This window comes from Diceros bicornis, chromosome 34 (assembly GCF_020826845.1).
Source record: "Diceros bicornis minor isolate mBicDic1 chromosome 34, mDicBic1.mat.cur, whole genome shotgun sequence".
Lineage (NCBI taxonomy): Eukaryota > Metazoa > Chordata > Mammalia > Perissodactyla > Rhinocerotidae > Diceros > Diceros bicornis.
Window position 1 is genome coordinate 35,584,321 of NC_080773.1, and position 18,922 is coordinate 35,603,242.

General features: G+C 45.2%; 2 protein-coding genes across 2 annotated transcripts in view; both read left to right on the forward strand.

The window, feature by feature from the left end:
- The window catches only part of LOC131397497 (zinc finger protein 548-like), a 55,501-nt gene extending 47,086 nt beyond the window's left edge, over positions 1-8,415 (forward strand). Inside the window, exons 2-4 of the mRNA XM_058530464.1 lie at positions 2,572-2,613; positions 5,127-5,253; positions 6,793-8,415. Coding sequence (XP_058386447.1) covers positions 2,572-2,613; positions 5,127-5,253; positions 6,793-8,339 — 1,716 coding nt within the window. The 3' untranslated portion in view covers positions 8,340-8,415. The remainder of the gene's footprint in view (positions 1-2,571; positions 2,614-5,126; positions 5,254-6,792) is intronic.
- A 9,404-nt stretch (positions 8,416-17,819) lies between these two features.
- Positions 17,820-18,922, forward strand: part of LOC131397498 (zinc finger protein 773-like) — a 30,752-nt gene continuing 29,649 nt past the window's right edge. The window contains exon 1 of the mRNA XM_058530468.1: positions 17,820-18,050. Coding sequence (XP_058386451.1) covers positions 18,036-18,050 — 15 coding nt within the window. The 5' untranslated portion in view covers positions 17,820-18,035. The remainder of the gene's footprint in view (positions 18,051-18,922) is intronic.

Sequence of the window (18,922 nt, forward strand, 5' to 3'; positions counted from 1 at the left end):
GGTTGTTGGCGGGTTTAGGGCCTGGGAGTCGCCTGCTGAGCATAGAGGTGATGGAGGGGAAAAGCGCGGGAGGAGACGTTGTCCCCGCTGCACAGAGGCGGCTGTGAGCCCCGACAGAGCCGGGTGGGGACGCGGCGGCCTTGCTCCCGGCCCCGCCTTTCCCACAGGTCGGTGGCGGAGGCCGCGTCGATGAGCTCGCCTGAGGTGGGTGCTGCGTCCCCGTCCTCCTCCGGCCTGACTCCCGCCTCCGAGCGGTAAAGCCTGGATTGAGGGGCGCGTCCTCTGTGTCCGGAACAGGGGGCGGCGGGTGTGCTGAGGGCTGGAGGGAGTTCCCTCAGGGCGGCCTGGGCCGAGGCCTGCAGGTGCTTCTGAGTCGCAGCCTCGGCGGCGCCTGGGGGTGTCTTGTCCCCAGGGAACAGAGGGTGAGGAGGAGTCTCGTCTGCAGTGGCAACCTGAGCATCTGGAAGCCCTGGGAGGTTGTGAGGGGCGGCGGTTGGGAGGGGCGTGCCTGGAGCTCGAGGTTGAAGTGGGTAAGAGCAGGATGCGAATGGAGGCCGGTGAGGTCACCGCGACAGACCCCAGGGGAACTATGGTAGGGGAGGGACCAGGGTGGTGGCCCGAGGGGAGATGTGATGAGATTCTGGATGGATTTCAACAGTAGAGCCTCCAGGTTTTCCTGATGCATCACGTAAACCTATGAGCAAAAGTAGGGAATGAAAGACCGTCTCAAGGTTTCTTTCCCTGAGTTCCCTAAAGTGTAAAGACGGGGGAGTCAGCGCAAGAAACAAGTTCCAGAGGGAAGATCATGATTTGGATTTTGGACATATTGATGTGAAATATTTCAAGATACAGATGTCACAAGAGAAGAAAGAGATCATATGTGTAGGTGAACGTAAACGTGTGGAAGCTGAGAAGGGGGACAAGTTTGGAGATATCACAAGAGTAGACAGTGTGGACTGCACCAGAGCATGGCCTGGGGATCAGATCGAGATTGTTATCTCAGATAAGCCTCCTGAGGGAGAAGAGGGCTGTAAGTTGGAGGGCAGGTCATTGGGAGTGGGTGTTGGCATCCCTGATACTCCCTCTAGAAAAGAGCAGACCTGACATAGGAGGAATTCTAGCCTGTATCAGTAGAAAGGGAGGCCTTGATGGCGTAAGGAGCTTCCTTTCAGTGGAGGCTCTGGTGTGTGTGCTGGTGTAGATTCTCCCTTTTTTGGGTTAGTGGACCCTCAGGATCACTCCCTATGGAACAAGGGAAAGGTCACCCTGGCTGGTGGAGTCACTGGGTCCTAGACCAGGACACTGCTGCCTTACTTTTACTTCTCATGGCGAGTGGGATGATCCACTGTTTCAGACAAGGGCCGCCAACAAGCTTCCTTTTCACAATTATTTAGCAGCTAGGCCTGGTTGCTGAATGGACTGTAGCTGACTTGTCTGCTCAGCCCCTCCCTACAAATCATTATGAAAATTTATGAAAAACATATTAATTTAAACAGTAGTTACCCAATATTTCTCTAAATATGTACACACAGGTTGGCAATTAGAAATGAACCTATTCGGGGCGGCCCCGTAGCTTAGCGGTTAAGTGTGCGCGCTCCGCTGCTGGCGGCCCGGGTTCGGATCCCGGGCGAGCACCGATGCACCACTTCTCCGGCCATGCTGAGGCTGCATCCCACATGCAGCAACTAGAAGGATGTGCAGCTATGACATACAGCTGTCTACTGGGGCTTTGGGAGGAAAAAATAAATAAATAAATCTCTATTAAAAAAAAAAAAAGAAATGAACCTATTCAATAAGGTAAATTTATACAAACACTTCATACTTGATTTGACATTGATATACTTCTAAGTATTTGCTCACAGTGTAGAGTTTTATATACTTTTTTTTTTCTTGCTGAGGAAGATTGGCCCTGGACTAACATCTGTGCCCATCTTCCTCTATTTTGTACGGAAGATTGGCCCTGGGCTAACATCTATGCCCATCTTCCTCTATTTTGTACGTGGGACGCTGCCACAGCATGGCTTGATGAGCGGTGCGTAGGTCCATACCTGGGATCCAAACCTGCGAACCCCGGGCCGCCAAAGTGGAGCACGTGAAGTTAACCACTACACCACCAGGCTGACCCCTGCTTTTTTTTAAACAGAGTTTTTATTATAGAGTTTTATATATTTTTAAGATTCCTTTGAAATCTTAAAAAGTGGTAAAAGTAAAGACCCCAGATTTCAAAACCGTACCACTTCATTTGCACTGAAAATATATACAAAACTGTTGATGCTATGGACAGTAATAGCTGGTACATAGTATGTACTCCTTATATTTGATACCAATATGAGCCCTATGAGGTTGAAAGCATTTTTATCCTCATAAGCATGTTCTTTTCCCTGAGGCTCAGGGAGGCTCAGTCCTTCTTCAGGGTCACCCAGCTGGTAAGAGGACACACTCTTTTCTGAGGAGCTGAGCTTAGACCATCAGACTGAGATCACTTTGTTCCAGGGCCAGGCACGTGGCCCAGCTCAGCTTGTAGGATCCCACCATGGTCACCCATATCTCATGGCCTCCCTCTTCCAACAGGGTCCCATGGCAGAGGCAGAAATGCTTATGGACTCTGCACAGGTGAGTGGAGGGTGTCCTACCTTTCACCCACCCCCTTATCACCCCAGTGGTTTTGGCACCCCAATATATATATCCTGAGGGAATGGTAGTGTCCTGGGACTTCTATCCTTCTTCCTTTCTTGAGTCTGAAGACCATACAATGTACCTTCACCAGGCCTAGGATCCTATATTTAGTCACAGGCTATAAGGAGCAGCTCCCATTTCTAACCTGATGGGGTAAGATGTGGCAGAGAGTCCTGGCCACAGAGTTCAGAGTGTTCAGATACTTGCAGGTGAAACTGAGCTGGGATGTTCAGGGAACTGCAGGTCTCTGTTATATCTGGTGGGAATGGGGAGCCGGGTGGGGTGTGGGTGAGAGTGCACAGGTATCAGCATGAAGTCCTGGGCCTCTAATCTGAGGGAAGGTTTGAAGCAGAAGACAAAGATGCTATAACCCGGATTTTAACAAGCTCCCTCTGGCTACAGTGTGGTAGACTAGGGATGTGAGTGAAGGCAGGGAAAGCTGGGAGGAATTTCATGCAGCAGTCCAGGTGAGCGTTGGTGGTGGCTACACAAGAGTGGTGGCTGTGGAGGTAGAGGAGTGGTTGGTTTCTGGATGTGTTTTAAACTAGAGCTGCCCATATTTTATGATGTGGAGAGTAAGGGAGATGAGGTGGGATGGAAGGAAGAGTCAGGCATGGCCCCAGGTTTTTGGCCTTGTTAGGAAGGATAGATGTGCTTCATCAACTAAAATGGGGAAAGTCAGCATTATGAGGAATTTTCAGATGGAATATGAATAATCAGTTTTTGTCCATGTCACAGATGATCCAGAGACTCCAAGGGGCACTTTTACACAGAGGTCCGGAGTTCAGGGGATGGATTCAGGTTGGAGGCAGCTACAACGTGGTGCCCTGTATGTGGACTAGGATGAAACTGTGGCTCAGATTTAGGAGGCAACATCTCTAGGTTATGCTGGTGATGCCACTAGAGGACAAGGAATGGGAGTGAAGAACCTGAGTACTGGGTCTCTTGATTGGGCGCCTGATGGTGATGGTGGGCATCACAGAGACACATGAGGAAGCAGAGTTTCTGTATATGTTTGTGATGGTGGAGTGTAGGAGTGAGAAAGTCTTCTAAGGCCAGAGTGGACATGAGATGGATGTTGAGGGGGGGAAATGGGATCAGCTAGGAGAGTTGCTACCCTAGGGTCGGGTAGGAGTATGGCTGGGGAGGTCAGTGTAACTGGGCTGCAGTGAGGAGAGAGGAAGGTTCTGACTGCTTATGGGACACATAGTGCACTGCAGAAGTGGGAGAGAGATAAGGGTATGTGAGGTCCTCACATAGGAAGAGTGGCTGAGGATGAAGCAAGAAACAAGGCCTGGTGGGGAGACCTTCAAAGCAGGGCCTGAGTCTGGCTCTGGCACTAGAGGACTGTGGCGTTCAGGGAAAGGACTGGGGCTGAATTCGGTGCTGGATGCGTTTGCCATGCACTGCTTGGATTCTGTGGGCAGAGTGGCCTTTCAGGAGGTGAAGGAAATACCTATGGTGTGGGCTGGGGGTGTCTCTGGAGTTGTCACTGTGGAGGGGTCAAAATCATGAGGGAGGAGTCCAACAAGTGATGTGCAGGTGAGGAGGAGTGCAAATGGTTGGCCCCAGGCCCTGGCACTGGGCAGTTAAGGGAGAAGGATGAGTCCAAGTTTGGTTGTCTGAGAGTCAAGATCTAGGGGACTCCAGAGAAATTGGCTGGCAGGAGAGAGGTAAGGCCCTGCATGCCAGGCCCACAGCCTAGATGGTGCTTCTCTCTTCCCTCCCCCACGTGTTTTATGCTGTGTGCTGGACCCGGTGATCAATGGTAATGAGAAGAAAGGAGGCACTGGTGCCACTAGGACCTGGTAACTCTTCCACGTTGGGAAGTCAGGGAGGATGAGCAGGGGTGGATGTGTGGGGGAAGGATTGAAGATCCTGGAGAGAGAAGTACATCGATGATTGTACCCACAGGATTTTAATTTATGGAGGTGAGTGAGTGATGACACAGAGAGACCAATGACGTTGAAAGAAGGTTTTTATTACTTATATTTCTTATACTTATAGAAGAGTGGGGGACACACCATGTAACATGGGGCCACATGGGAAAGCACCAGGTTTGGTCAGGAGGCATAAGCATGAGCAAAGGGAAACGTTAGGGCAGGGCCTTTATTGAACTTTCAAGGGAGATGCAGGGAGGGCAGGATGAAAAGCTTAGGGATGGCTAGTTTGTACAATTCTAGTGTACCTGGGGTAATGGGGCTGTCCCTAGTTGTCTGGTGCCTGGCCCTGGGCTGATTTAGTGTAGGAGAAATATTGCCTTGGTGTGTAAGAGTTAGTTAAGGAGTTGGTTCAGAACATGGGCTCTGGATTGCAAGGGGAATGTAAACAAAGTTGGCCGTTAGTTTAGCCCTGTAATTAATGGATGGCAAATAGATAAATACAGAATCCACAAAAACACAGTTAAAATGAGAAGCTGCTCATGAACCACACTGTTCCAATTTTGGCAGGGCCCTGTGGTCTTTGAGGACGTGGCCATATATTTCTCCCAGGAGGAGTGGGACCTCCTTGATGAGGCTCAGAGACTCTTGTACCATGCTGTGATGACGGAGAACTTTGCACTTTTGACCTCTGTAGGTAAGGCCGTCACACCCACCCTAGTGTCCTGGGTTGGGCTCTGTTTTTCTCTTTTTCCAGGGGCATCTCTGTCCTTCCCACAACGAGACCATGGGTATTATTTCTTTTCCTGGTTTCCTAGCATGTGTGTTTTTGGTGCCAGAGCTGGGCTTTGTGCACTGTACTCGCTCTCCCCAAGCAGCCCTATCCCTCTGCTCTGAGTACTTGCAAGACAGGGCTCAGGAGTCAGAAATCTTGAAGTTTGTCTGAGAGATCCCTCAGACCTGGCCTGTCCCTGGTTGGGTCACTCAGTCTAGATGCTTGCAACCTCGATGTCCAGGCCTTCCCCCTCTTCTTGCTGATATTTCTTGGGGCCTGCCTGTGCCAAGAATTTCAGGCACCAGCCTGGTTGCTAATTTTGGGAACACTGGGTTGTTTCTATAGTCTGTCCTGTGAAGTTCTTGTAATTTTAGAATGTCAGATGTCCTGTGCTGGCCTTTTTCAGGTGCCACATCATTGCTCACCTTGAACAATGGGGAGGAGGACCCTGGGTGCTTGATAGGGTGGGTCAGTGGCAGGAGACACTTAAAAGTACATGGCCCTGGTGTGAGGGAGCTGGGAACCTGTCCTTTGTCCACCATTGTTTGATGCCAGGACCAGTGGCCACACCTCATTTCTATCTTTTCTTCCCCATTTTCATTTCAACTCTTGACTTCTAATCCTTTTTCTGCCTCACTACAACCACACCTATGTGGCCTTCACCTCTCACCCGTTTCGTGTCATTTCTCCCTTTGCAGGGCTCTCCAACATTTGACCTATACTTAAGGTGTCATGAGGTCTGCACATATCCTTAAATAGTCCTTGAACTGCAGCATCTCTGTTGTAGTCAGGTATTTCTAGGTCTGGATACAAACTTCTACATAGTGCTCACCAATCACTAGCAGCCATGACCCTGTTGAAAGCCATTTGCAGAGGAGTGATTCAAAGACCTTGCCTCTCCTCCCTGCATAGTACCTCCTCTGGTCTGAATGTTTGTGTCTCCCCAAGGTGATGGTATTAGGAGATGAGGCCTTTGGGGTGTGATGAGATCATGAGGGCACGACCCTCATGAATCAGATAAATGCCCTTATAAAAGAGACTCCACAGAGCTCCCTAGGCCCTCCACTATGTGAGAACACAACAAGAAGTCTGCAACCCAGAAGAGGCCCTCACCCTACCGTGCTGGCACCATGATCTCGGAATTCCAGCCTCCAGAACTGTGCGAAATAAATTTCTGTTGTTTATAAGCCTCCCAGTCTGTGGTATTTTGTTATAACATCCCAAGTAGACTAAGACAGTACCTCTTCCTTGAGTCCTTACCTAGGACTAGGTCTGTCCCATTATGAGAGCTTCCCAGGCCCAGCTCTGCACAGCAGGTGTTCCTCTCATTGGCTCTAGTTCCCATTGTGTCTCAGCAATCCCATGGACTTATTCGTGGGTGTGTCTGACACACATTTCTGATGAGGCTGCCTCCTCCCACCAAAGTCAACTTGCAGTTTACCAGCATTTATCTGCTTACAGGTAGTTGGCATGGAGCCCAGGATGAGGAGGCACCTTCAGAGCAAGGTGTTTCTGTGGGAGTGTCACAGGTCAGGACTCCAAAGCCAGGTCCATCCATCCAGAAGGCCCAGCCCTGTGAGATGTGTCGCCCACTCTTGAAAGACATTTTGCACCTGGCTGAGCACGATGGAATGTACCCTGATGAAGGGCTATACATTTGTGGGGCAAACCTTTACCAGCACCAAAAGGAGCACATTGGAGACAAACTTTCCAGAAGGGTGGAGGGGAGGCCTTCACTGATGAACAGCAGTGTTCACGTGACAGAGAGGACCTTGACATGCAGTGAAGGTGAGAAGGACTTCGCAGCTGACACAGGCTTTCTCCTACACCTGGCCCCTCGCAGTGCGGGGAAGCCACACAGGGACACTGAGTGTGGGGAGGCCTTTGAAAGTGAACAAAATGATTACAAGTGCACTCAATGTGGGAAAGCCTTCAGCCATAAAGAGATACTTGTTGACCATGAGAAAATCCACCCTGGAGTAAGGCCTTATGAGTGCAGCAAATGTGGGATGGCCTTCCTTAGAAAGTCTCACCGAGTTCAGCACCAGAAGATTCACACTGGAGAAAGGCCTTTTAAGTGCAGTGAATGTGGGAAATTCTTTAGGTACAACTCCACACTCATGAGTCACCAGAGAGTTCACACTGGATTAAGCCCTTATGAGTGCAGCAAATGTGGAGAATTCTTTAAGTACCATGCCAACTTCATGAAACATCAGAGAATTCACAATGGAGAAAGGCCTTATGAGTGCAGAGAATGTGGAAAATTCTTTAGGTACAACTACAGACTGGTAAGACATGAGCGAGTTCACACTGGAGAAAGGCCTTATGAGTGTAGCCAATGTGGGAAATTCTTCAGATACAGCTCCACATTCATTAGACATCAGAGAGTTCACACTGCAGAAAGGCCTTATGAGTGCAATGAATGTGGGAAGTTATTTAGGTACAACTCCACACTCATTAAACATAAGAGAGTTCACACTGGAGAAAGGCCTTATGAGTGCAGTGAATGTGGGAAATTCTTTAGGTACACCTCTACACTGATTAGACATCAAAGAGTTCACACTGTAGAAAGGCCTTATAAATGCAGCTTATGTGGGGAATTCTTTAGGTACAAGTCCAAGCTCATTAAACACTGGAGAAATCACACTGGAGAAAGGTCTTACGAATGCAGCGAATGTGGGAAAGCCTTTAGGTACCACTGCAGACTCATTAGACATAAGAGAGTTCACACTGGAGAAAGGCCTTATGAGTGCAGCGAATGTGGGAAATTCTTTCGGTACAACTCCAACCTCCTGAAACATTGGAGAAATCACACTGGAGAGAGGCCTTATGAGTGCAGCGAATGTGGAAAAGCCTTTAGCCACAAGCATATACTTGTTGAACATCAGAAAATCCATACTGGAGAAAGGCCTTATGAATGTAGCAAATGTCAGAAGGCCTTCATTAGAAAGTCCCACCTTGTTCATCACCAGAAAATTCACAATGAAGACAGGCCTATGGCACCGTGAATGTGGGGAATTCTTTAGATACAACTCCAACCTCATTAAGCAGAGAATTCACACTGATAAAGATCTTATGAGTGCAGAGAATATGGTAAATCCTTTAGTTACCACTCTAAACTCATTACACTGGAGAAGTGCCTTATGAGTTCATATTGGAGTAGGGACACGTGAGTACAGTGAATGTGGGAAATTGTTTTGGTATAGGTCCCCATGCATTAGACATCAGGAGTCCCCACTGGAGGACAGCTTGAGTACAGTGAATGTGGGAAAGTCTTTAGGTGCAACTCCAGCCCCATTACACATCAGAGATTTCACAATGGAGAAAGACTTTTTGAGTGCAGCAAATATGGGCATGTGTTCAGCCAAAACTTCCATGTCATTCGGCACCAAAAAGTTCACACCAAGAAGAGTATTGCAAATGGGGAAAGACTTCAGCCAAATGTCTGCTCTAATTTATACCTGGGAGCTACTGTAATATAGTTTTTTATTTTACGTTTCTAATTGTGGTAAAGTACATGTAACAAAATTCATCCTCTACCATTTTAATTGTACAGTTTAGTAGTGTTAAAAAATACACATATTTGTGCAACTAATCTCCAGAATTCTTTTCATCTTGCAGAATTGAAACTACACACATTAAACAACTTCTACCACCTCCCTACAACACTTGACAACTTTGTTTTTACACTCTGTCTCTGAATTTGACTACTTTGGATACTTCATATAAGTGGAATCATATAGTATTTTTCTTTTTGTGACTGGCTTATTTTACTTAGCGTAATATCCCCATGTTGAAGCATTTGTCAGCATTTCCTTCTGTTTTGAGAAGGGATCAGAGTTGACCCACCTAAGACAGGGAAATGTGCTGATGGAGTCAATACAGCTTTGCCAAATGTTATGATATTTCTAGAGGAAGAGAAGATCCAGATTTTATATGGAATCTTTATTTCTTTACAGCTTTATTGGGTATTGACATACATTAAACTTCATTTGTTAAAAGTGTAAAGTATATTTTCATATGTGTGCACAACATATCCATTGCCCCTATAGCCCTATAGTTTCCATCGGCCCCTTTGTATTCTCTCTCCCAGCCCTACCCAACTTGCTGTCCCCGGGTAGATACTATAGTTTGCATTTTCTAGAATTTTATATAAATAGAATCCTACAGTTACTCCTTTTTTTTTTTTTTTTTTTTGCTGGGAAAGATTTGCCCTGAACTAACATCTGTTGTCAATCTTCCTCTCTTTTTTTTTTCCCCTCCCCAGAGCCCCAGTACATAGTTGTATATTCTAGTTGTAAGTCCTTCTAGTTCTTGGTGAGCTGCCGCCACAGCATGGCTACTGACAAATGGTGTGGTTCTGAACCCAGGCCACTGAAGCGGAACCAGCTGAACTTTAACCACTAGGCCATCAGGGCTGGTTCCCTACAGTTACTCCTTTTTGTGTGTGTGAGGAAGATTAGCCCTGAGCTAACATCCGTTGCCAATCCTCCTCTTTTTGCTGAGGAAGATTGGCCCTGGGCTAACATCCATGCCCATCTTCCTCTACTTTATATGGGATGCCGCCACAGCATGGCTGACAAGTGGTGTAGGTCCGCACCCAGACCCAAACCCTTGGACCCCAGGCTGCCGAAGCAGAGCACGTGATCTTAACTGCTACGCCACTGGGCCAGCCCCCCTACAGTTACTCTTGAATGGCTGTTTTCACTAATGCATATATATACATATTTAGTATTATCCATGTTGTGTGTGCAAAAGCATGGCATCAAATAAGAATAAGGAAGGCTCTGTGTTTCATATATTAGAGGTGCATTGTTTATAAACAACAAAGGTGCTTTTATGTTCTGACAGTCACTCTGAGAAAAAGTTGTTTAAAAGTGGGAAAGTGAAGTTTAAACTGAGTAACTTAAATTTAAGTTGAGTTTCATTTGAATTCATTATCAATAAAGAATTTTGAACCATTTGCCTTGTACACAAGCTTCCACTGAAGCATCTTTCTAGATTTTTCTATTCTTATTTGACTTCTTTTTTCTAGTAGTGTCTTTAAGTTATGTCTTTGTGTCATAAAAGTTCTTACGGCATTTTTTAATCATTACTCTTTTTTTTATTGTGGTAAAATACACATACATAAAATTTACCATCTTACCATTTTTAAGTGTTCATTTCTGTGGTGTATTAGGTTCTCCAGAGAAACAGAACCATCAGGGTGTGTGTGTATGTGTGTGTGTGTATAGAGAGATGTTTTTTAAGGAATTAGCTGACGTGATTATGACAGCCTGCCAAATCCAAAATCTGCAGTGTATGCCAGCAGGCTGGAGACCCAGGGAAGAGCTGCAGTTCAAGACCAAAGGCAATCTGCTGGTAGAATTTCTTCTTGTTTGAGGTCGTCTTTTTATCATGTAATTCTCAAACCAGGTGGCTCATTTGAGAAAACTGAAATTTAGAATCAACAGGCATTATAGAACAGGAAATGGAAAGAGAACAGTTTTGGAGTGAGACCTGGGAAACAATCCCAGATTCTGCTCTCCTCTGATTGTATTTTTTAATCCCAATGTGCACAAAATAGTGAAAAGTGGATGAAGATAATTATATCTAAATTTATGTCTAAATTTAAAGCTTTCTGTTTTATAAAGCTCATGACAGTCAAAATTTAGAGGGATTTGAGGGATTGAGAGAAAATATTTAAAATATCTAAATGTGCCTAGTTTTAAATAATTTGAGATATACAAGTTTTAGATTCTTATTAAGGAATAAGAAGTCAAAGACCCTAGAAATGAATGAAATATGAGCAGACAGAGGAATTTCCGTTTTCTCTTCTGGCATGATAGAAACGCAGGAGCTGAATCCTCCCCAGGAACCCCAGTGCTGGGGTCGGAAAACCTAAACTGTAGTTGTCGAATTGCTGGAGGCTCAGTGTGGACACATCAGAGAGATAACAACTCCAGAGGGACCCAGTCATTGGGTGCCCCACACTTTTCTGAGTTTTCCTCACAGTGAATATCAGAGAAAAGATACTCTTGTGTGTGAGGAGGGGGAGAGAGGAACCATTTTGAAATACATCAGAACATTCTGTTCTTAACAAGGTCTGCCATCTGAAGAAACTAATTAACCGAGCCTAATCAGCTGGGGTTTTATCAGAGCCTAACAAACCTGGGGGAAGGGAAATACCCAACTCTAGCCCACTCTAGCCATCCTGGCCCACCTAAATGGGGGTAGTGAAACTGGGAAGAATGTATGAAATTCATAGTCCAGAGGCAAAGGTTCACTAAAAGATTGAGACCTAATCATAATACTATATAGCATATTTCCCCTCTTCCCACAGTTTACCATCACCTTACTAAAGGCCTATTTTCAACAGTTCTCTTTACCAGTATGTGTCCAACTATTAAGAAAAAATTACAACACATACTAAAAGGCTGAAAACAGAATTTGAAGAGACAGAGCAAGCATCAGAACCAGACTCAGATATGGCAAGGATGTTGGAATCATCAGAACAGGAATTTAAAAAGCTGACTCAGATGGTACGGGTTCTGATGGAAAAGTAAACAGCATGCAAGAACAGATGGGTAATGTAAGCAGAGAGATGGAAATTCTAAGAAAAAAACAAAAACAAATGTGACAGATCAAAAACACTAACAAGGGGGCCATCCCCGTGGCCTAGTGGTTAAGTTCAGCGTGCTCCGCATCGGCGGCCTGGGGTCCAAGGGTGCAGATCCCGGGGGCAGACATACACCACTTGTCAGCCATGCTGTGGCAGTGACCCACATACAAAATAGAGGAAAATTGGCATAGATGTTAGCTCAGGGCGAATCTTCCTCAGCCAAAAAAAAAAAAAAAAAAAAACCACTAACAAAAATGAAGATTGCTTTTGATGTGCTTACTAGTAGACTGGGAATGTCTGAGGAAAGAATCTCTGAGCTTGAGGATATCTCAATAGGAATGGCCAAAACTGAAAACCAAATGAACAAAAAAAGACTGAAAAAAATAGACTATCCAAGAACTATGGGACAACTGAAAAGGTGTAACATGCATAATGGCAATGCCAGAAGGAGAGGAAAGAAAGAAAAGAAGAAATGTTGGAAACAGTAGTGACAGAATTTCCATCAAATTCAGACATCAAAGTATAGATCCAGGAAGCTCAGAGAACACCAGCCAGGAAAAATGTTAAAAGAAAAAACTACACCTAGGCATATCATTTTCAAACTAAAGACAAAGATGAAGAAAAAATCCTGAAAGAAGTCAGAGGAAAAAAACACTTTACCTATACAGGAGCAAAGATAGGAATTAAATCCAGAAAAGAGTGGAAGACAAAAATAGGAACAAAGTACTAGGGCAACAAAAACAGTAACCAATATGGCAGATATTAATCCAACTCGATCAGTAATCATTTTGAACGTCTAAATGCACCAATCAAAAGACGGATTGTCAGAGTGGATCAAAACACAAAACTCAACTGTATGTTGTCCACAAGAAACTCACTTTAAATATAAAGACATATATATAGATTGAAAGTAAATGGATAGAGAAAAATATCCCATGCTAACACTAACCAAAACAAAGCAAGAGTAGCTATATTAATTTTAGACAGGGAAGACTTCAGATGGAGGAAAGTTATCAGGGATAAAGAGGTGTATTACATAATGATAGAAGGGTAATTTCTCTACAATTTCTTTCAGAAGATAGAAGCAGAAGGAATACTTCCTAACTCATTCTCTGAGGCCAGCATTACCCTAATACCAAAAGCAGATAAAGACATTACAAGAAAACTACAGACCAATATCTCTCCTGAACATAGATGCAAAAATGCACAACAAAATATTAGCATATCGAATCCAGCAATGTATAAAAAGAATTATAGAACATGACCAAGTGGGATTTATCCCAGGTGTGCAAGGCTAGTCCAGCATTCAAAAACCAATGTCATCCATCATATCAACAGGCTAAGGAAGAAATATTACATGATCATATCAATAGATGTGGAAAAAGCATCTGACAAAATCTAAAACTCATTAATTATAAAAACTCAGTCAACTAGAAATAGAGGGGAACATCCTCAACTTGACAAAGAGTATCCACAAAAAACCTACAGCTAACATCATATTTAATCATTTTTCCCCCCAAAGCCCCAGTAGATAGTTGTATGTCATAGTTGCACAGCCTTCTAGTTGCTGTATGTGGGACGTGGCCTCAGCATGGCTGGAGAAGCGGTGCGTCGGTGCGTGCCCGGGATCCGAACCCAGGCCGCCAGCAGCGGAGCGCACGCACTTAACTGCTAAGCCACGGGGCCGGCCCCATATTTAATCATTTTGATAATTTGTTTCTTTCTGGGAATTTGTGTATTTCAACTAAGTTGTCTAATTTCAAGGGATAAAGATTGTTCATAATATTCTCTTATAATACTTTTAAGTATTTAAGTATTTATTAAGTATTTAACATTTAAGTTCTATAGCATCAGTGGTTGTGTCTTCCCTTCATTCCTGATTTCCTAAATTTGACTTCTTCCTTATTTTACTTGTCAGCCGACCTAAAGTTTTATCAATTTTATTGATCTTTTGAAAGAACCAACTTTTTTGGTTCAAAACCAAGTGTTTTTTGGTTTTCTATTTTAATGATCTTATTCTAATATTTCTTGTTTCCTTTCTTCTCCTTGCTTTGGGGTTATTTGGTTTCATTTTTCTGGTTTTTTTAACCTGGAAGCCTAAGTTATTGAGATCTTTCTTCTTTTGTAATACAGCTGTTCAAAGTTGCATTTTCCCTCTGTCTCATCAATTCTGATGTGTAGCATTTCTATTCTCATCCAGTTCAAAATTTATATGATTTAAACTTTTACCTTGTAATTTCTTCTTTTACTCATAGGTTGTTAGGCAGTTTGTCATTCAACAAGTCTTCCTATTGCATCTGCATGGCTGGTATCACAGATCAGGGAGGGATGTTGTTCAGTCAAAAGCCCTAGTGTTTTGGTTGAGGGCTGGAGATGAGGAAAATCTGTGGGTTATTTGAAATACCTATCACATACTTGGTGTGTTTACTCTAAAGAAGAGGTTGAGCAAAAGTGGCAGGGTTTAATGATCTGTTGTGCAGCCTATCTCCTGAATTGTTTTCTTCTTGCAAAACAGAAACTCTGTACCTATTAAACAACAACTCCCATTACTCCCTCCAGTCCTTGGAAACCACCATTCTATTCTACTTTGTGTCTCTATAGATTTATCTATTCTAGGGACCTCATCTAAGTGGAATCATACAGATTTTGTCTTATGGGACAAGCTTACTTCACTTACCATAATGTTTTCAAGGTTCATCCACGTTGTAGCATATGTAAGAAGTTCCTTCCTTGTTAAGTCTAAGTTATATTCCATTGTAAGTATATATCATATTTTCTTCTCATTTTCCACTCACCCATCAGTGGACACTTGAGTTGCTTCCACATTTTGGCTATTGTGAATAATGTTGCTTTGAACATGGGTAGAGAACTATGTCGGACCAACAATCTGTGTCCCCTGGCAGGTGGTAAACCTTAGAGAATACTCTCTCTGGATCAATGTCTAGTTCTCAGGACAAAAAATGGAGAAAAAGAGAGAGACAGAGAGAAAGAGAGAGAGAGAAAGAGAAAGGAAGGAAGGGAAGGAGGGAGGGGAACCTCATGCAGTTTTATGGTGACTCCATGGACTGTGAGGCTGGCTCAAACAAGTCTCTAGGGCTTATGCCTATGTTCTACCCTGATTCTCTTCCTTATGACAAACAACACTTGTAAATGAGATGGCGTAAAACTGTTCCACAAAAGACAGCAAAAAAGCAATGGAAAGGAATGGCCTAATTTCAACAAGTATGTGAATCTAATGGAAGCCCCAAACCAACCAACCAACCAACCAGGGACCAAACTGAGAATAAATAGCCAAGGAACTTTGCGTTGGCAAATAGAGCAGCATTCAGACCTGGTGATGGCTCACCATGTCTTGACAAGCTGTGAGCAGAAAGGCACAAGGGACCCCTGAGGGTACCACACCTGGATGAAATCTGGGGTCCACAAGTGAGGAACAGTGAAGGTCATAGCTCAGTGGGAGCTCTCTGATAAATATGATACATTGTAGCATAGCTTCTATAGTGGTCACATCCAACTTATATCATTCTTTTGTCCATTGAAACTTCATAATGAGAAACATGATCAATAGTGGCATTATTGGATTTCAAACATAGATAACTGTGGAAGAGAATACTCAAATGAGAATGAGCAAAGCCTATTTCTTCAGAGCTTGCTGTAGCAAGGGAGTCAGGCACCATCACTTGCATTTGGGAAAGATTCAAAGGTGGGCAGAGAAGTGGATTAAAGTCAAGGTATCTGGTGTGCCCTGATTGAGGGCTATCATGCGGCAGTTGTAGGGGGGCTAGGTAGAAGTGGGAATCCTATGTGATTGGTTAATGGTGCAAATTTGTCTTTCTCCAGTTGGTCCTAAGTTGGAAGTGCGGGCAAAATTAGGGAAGCTGTCAGTTATTAATCAAGTCCTGGATGTTTTGTGCTAACCATTACATAGGTTATTGTTTGGCTTCCTGGTCTGGTTGCTGGAGATAGTAATCTGACTTCCTGGACTAGGTATTATAGATACCAGGTTGGCTATTTTGACAGGTTGGTGCAGATTGTGGGTTAGAGTTCTAGTTTAAATTTGGCGTGGCCATTGTCTATTTGTATCGTCAATCTCTCACACCTAAACAAGGAAGAAAATATCCACAGTAGTGATATTTCTTGTTTTCTTACCTGGTCACATGTTGAGCAGTAGTTTAATTTCCATTCGTTTTCCATCACCCATCCTACCCCTTTGCCTCTGCCAGACCTTCAGCTTGGCAGAGGATTTTTTGTTTCCTTTTGATTTTTTTAATCTGGTGGGTGAAACAAAAATTCAAAATCAGGGGGGTCTCGGGCCGGCCCCGTGGCTTAGCGGTTAAGTGCGTGCGCTCCGCTGCTGGCGGCCTGGGTTCGGATCCCGGGCGCGCACCGACGCACTGCTTCTCCGGCCATGCTGAGGCCGCGTCCCACATACAGCAACTAGGAGGATGTGCAGCTATCACATACAACTATCTACTGGGGCTTTGGGGGAAAAAATAAATAAATAAATAAAATTATTTAAAAAAAAAATCAGGCGGGTCTAACTCTCCAAGGGGTCTTGCCTTCATTGTGTTGCTGCAGGTTTATTTTTGGACATGAACTTAGTAACACATTCCTCAGAGAATCCCCCGATTCCAGACCTAGTGCTCCAGGCTTCCCAATGTGAGCAGCAACTTAACTTCCTCTTGGTAATAAAGAGTAATCATAATCACCCGAGGCAGTAGAGAATTTCCTTTTTTGCCTAAGTGGCATGGGGAGCCCAAAACGACCATGCAGTCTCATGTTCCATTTCAAGTTTAATAATATTTTTCTTCTGGTGGAAGCTTTCTCCCTTAAGAACAAAGGCCTACCAACAAGCAGAACTTACCATTGAGGGGATGAGTAGCAGAAATTATTTGAGTGGTTTAGTAGGTATAATAATGTGGAAAAGTAGGCTTGCCAGATTTAGTAAATAATATCCAGTAAAATTTGAATTATATCTTATTCCCTATGCATACGCACACTGAGATAAAAGAAAAATATTGCATGGGACATACTGATTATAAAAATTATTTGTTGTGTATCTGAGAGAAATTATAACTAAGTTTCATACCTCTTTCTTTAATCATAATTCCCTGGTAGTTTGCCTCTCCTTAACAGTTCCTTGTTTTATAGTATTTGTTTATAAAATTCCTTGTAGTTACTGTCTGTGTTCCATTTACTCTGGAAAATATCTCAGATATGGGGTAATAAATATTATCTCAAGAAAAGTGTTGCTCAATAGATCGGAACACAATCGTTGATTACCTAGGCAGGAAAGATAGTCCTCCTCCAACTCCCCCACATACCCTGTCTGGGGTCTTTTCTTTCTTGTCCCTGAGCAAGCATTGCTGAAGGTTTATAAAACAGCCTCCAAAACTTCAGTCTACATGTATTTGACAAGCAACAAGATAGCTGACGGCTATGAGTGGACGCCGAGTGTCATTATGGTTTGGTGCGTCCGTTCAGTTGTGTAGCCTTTGGGAATTTCTCGTGCTTCAGTCTGTAAAAACAGATCTTTCTTTCTGGTACTTGTCCTAGACTGCACTCCGGGGAAATCTACGTCCCTTTTAAGAACCAGCGAAGCCTCCCTGCATCCTAGGAGTCCGGGAACTCCATTTCCCAGCGCCCCTCACGTTGTCCCTTCGGCTTTATCCAGAAAGTCAGGCAGGACCTTCGCCCCGGATGGAGTGGGTAGCTGAGGGGGGTGGGTGGGGGGGTGGGGGGGTGGGGGTGGGGTGGGAGGGAGACTACACTACCCAGAAGGCTGTGCGCCAAGCGATGGCTGCGAGCTGAGCCAATGAAAGCTTACCATAGAGCCGATTACTACCGACGCGCAGGTGAGGGCGGTACTCCCGGCGGCGTCCTGTTGGTGGTGGCGGTTGGCATACGCTGTGGTCTGTTTTCCGCGTCCCAGGCTCGTGGAGCTCTGGGGCAGGACCAAGGAGACGGGAGCGGGAAAGTTCGAGAAGAGACGTTGTCCCCGCTGCAGCGAGGCGGCTGTGAGGCCCGACAGAGCCGGGTGGGGACGCGGCGGCCTTGCTCCCGGCCCCGCCTTTCCCCCAGGTCGGTGGCGGAGGCCGCGCCGATGAACTCGCCTGAGGTGGGTGCTGCGCCCCCGGCTTCCCCGGCCCGACTCCCGCCTCCGAGCGCTAAAGCCCGCATTGAGGGGCGCGGCCTCTGAGTCCGGAACAGGGGCCGGCGGGTGTGCGGTCCCGGTTTGAGCCGGTGTGCTGAGGGCTGGAGGGAGTTCCCTCAGGGCGGCCTGGGCCGAGGCCTGCAGGTGCTCCTGAGTCGCAGCCTTGGGGCGCCTGGGGGTGTCTTGTCCCCAGGGAACAGAGGGTGAGGAGGAGTCTCGTCTGCAGTGGCAACCTGAGCAGCTGGAAGCCATGGGAGGTTGTGAGGGGAGTGAGGAAGAGAGAGGCTGCGATATTGTGTTTTATAAGAAACATGTATTTGGTCATTCATGTCCCCAAACCCTTGGAATTTCCTGAGTGTTGAGAGTGATAAAGGTGTCTTGTTATGTGAATGAGGTGATTTTTGGAAAGCAGCTAAGGATGGGAGCTGGTTGCCAGGAGGACCAACCATGTGAAAGAAGGTTGAAACTTTGAGTTGCCTCCACCTCACCTCCGGATTTGGGCAGAGGGGCTGGAGGTTGAAGCAATGGCCGAATGCCAATGATTTAATTAGTCTTCCTATGTAGTGAAGCTTGCATAAAAACCCAAAGGGACAGGGTTCCGTGTGCTTCCGTGTTGGTAAACACTGGAGATTTGGGGAGAGCAGCAGCCTGGAGATGGCATGGACGCTCCATGCCTTTTCCCCATACCTTGCCCTATGCATCTCTTCCATCTGGCTGTTTTTGAGTTAAAATCTTTTATAATAAGCTGGTAATCTAGAAAGTAAAATGTTTCTCTGAGTTCTGTGAGCCGCTCTGGCAGATTAGTCTAGCCTGAGGAGGGGTCTTTAGAACTTTTG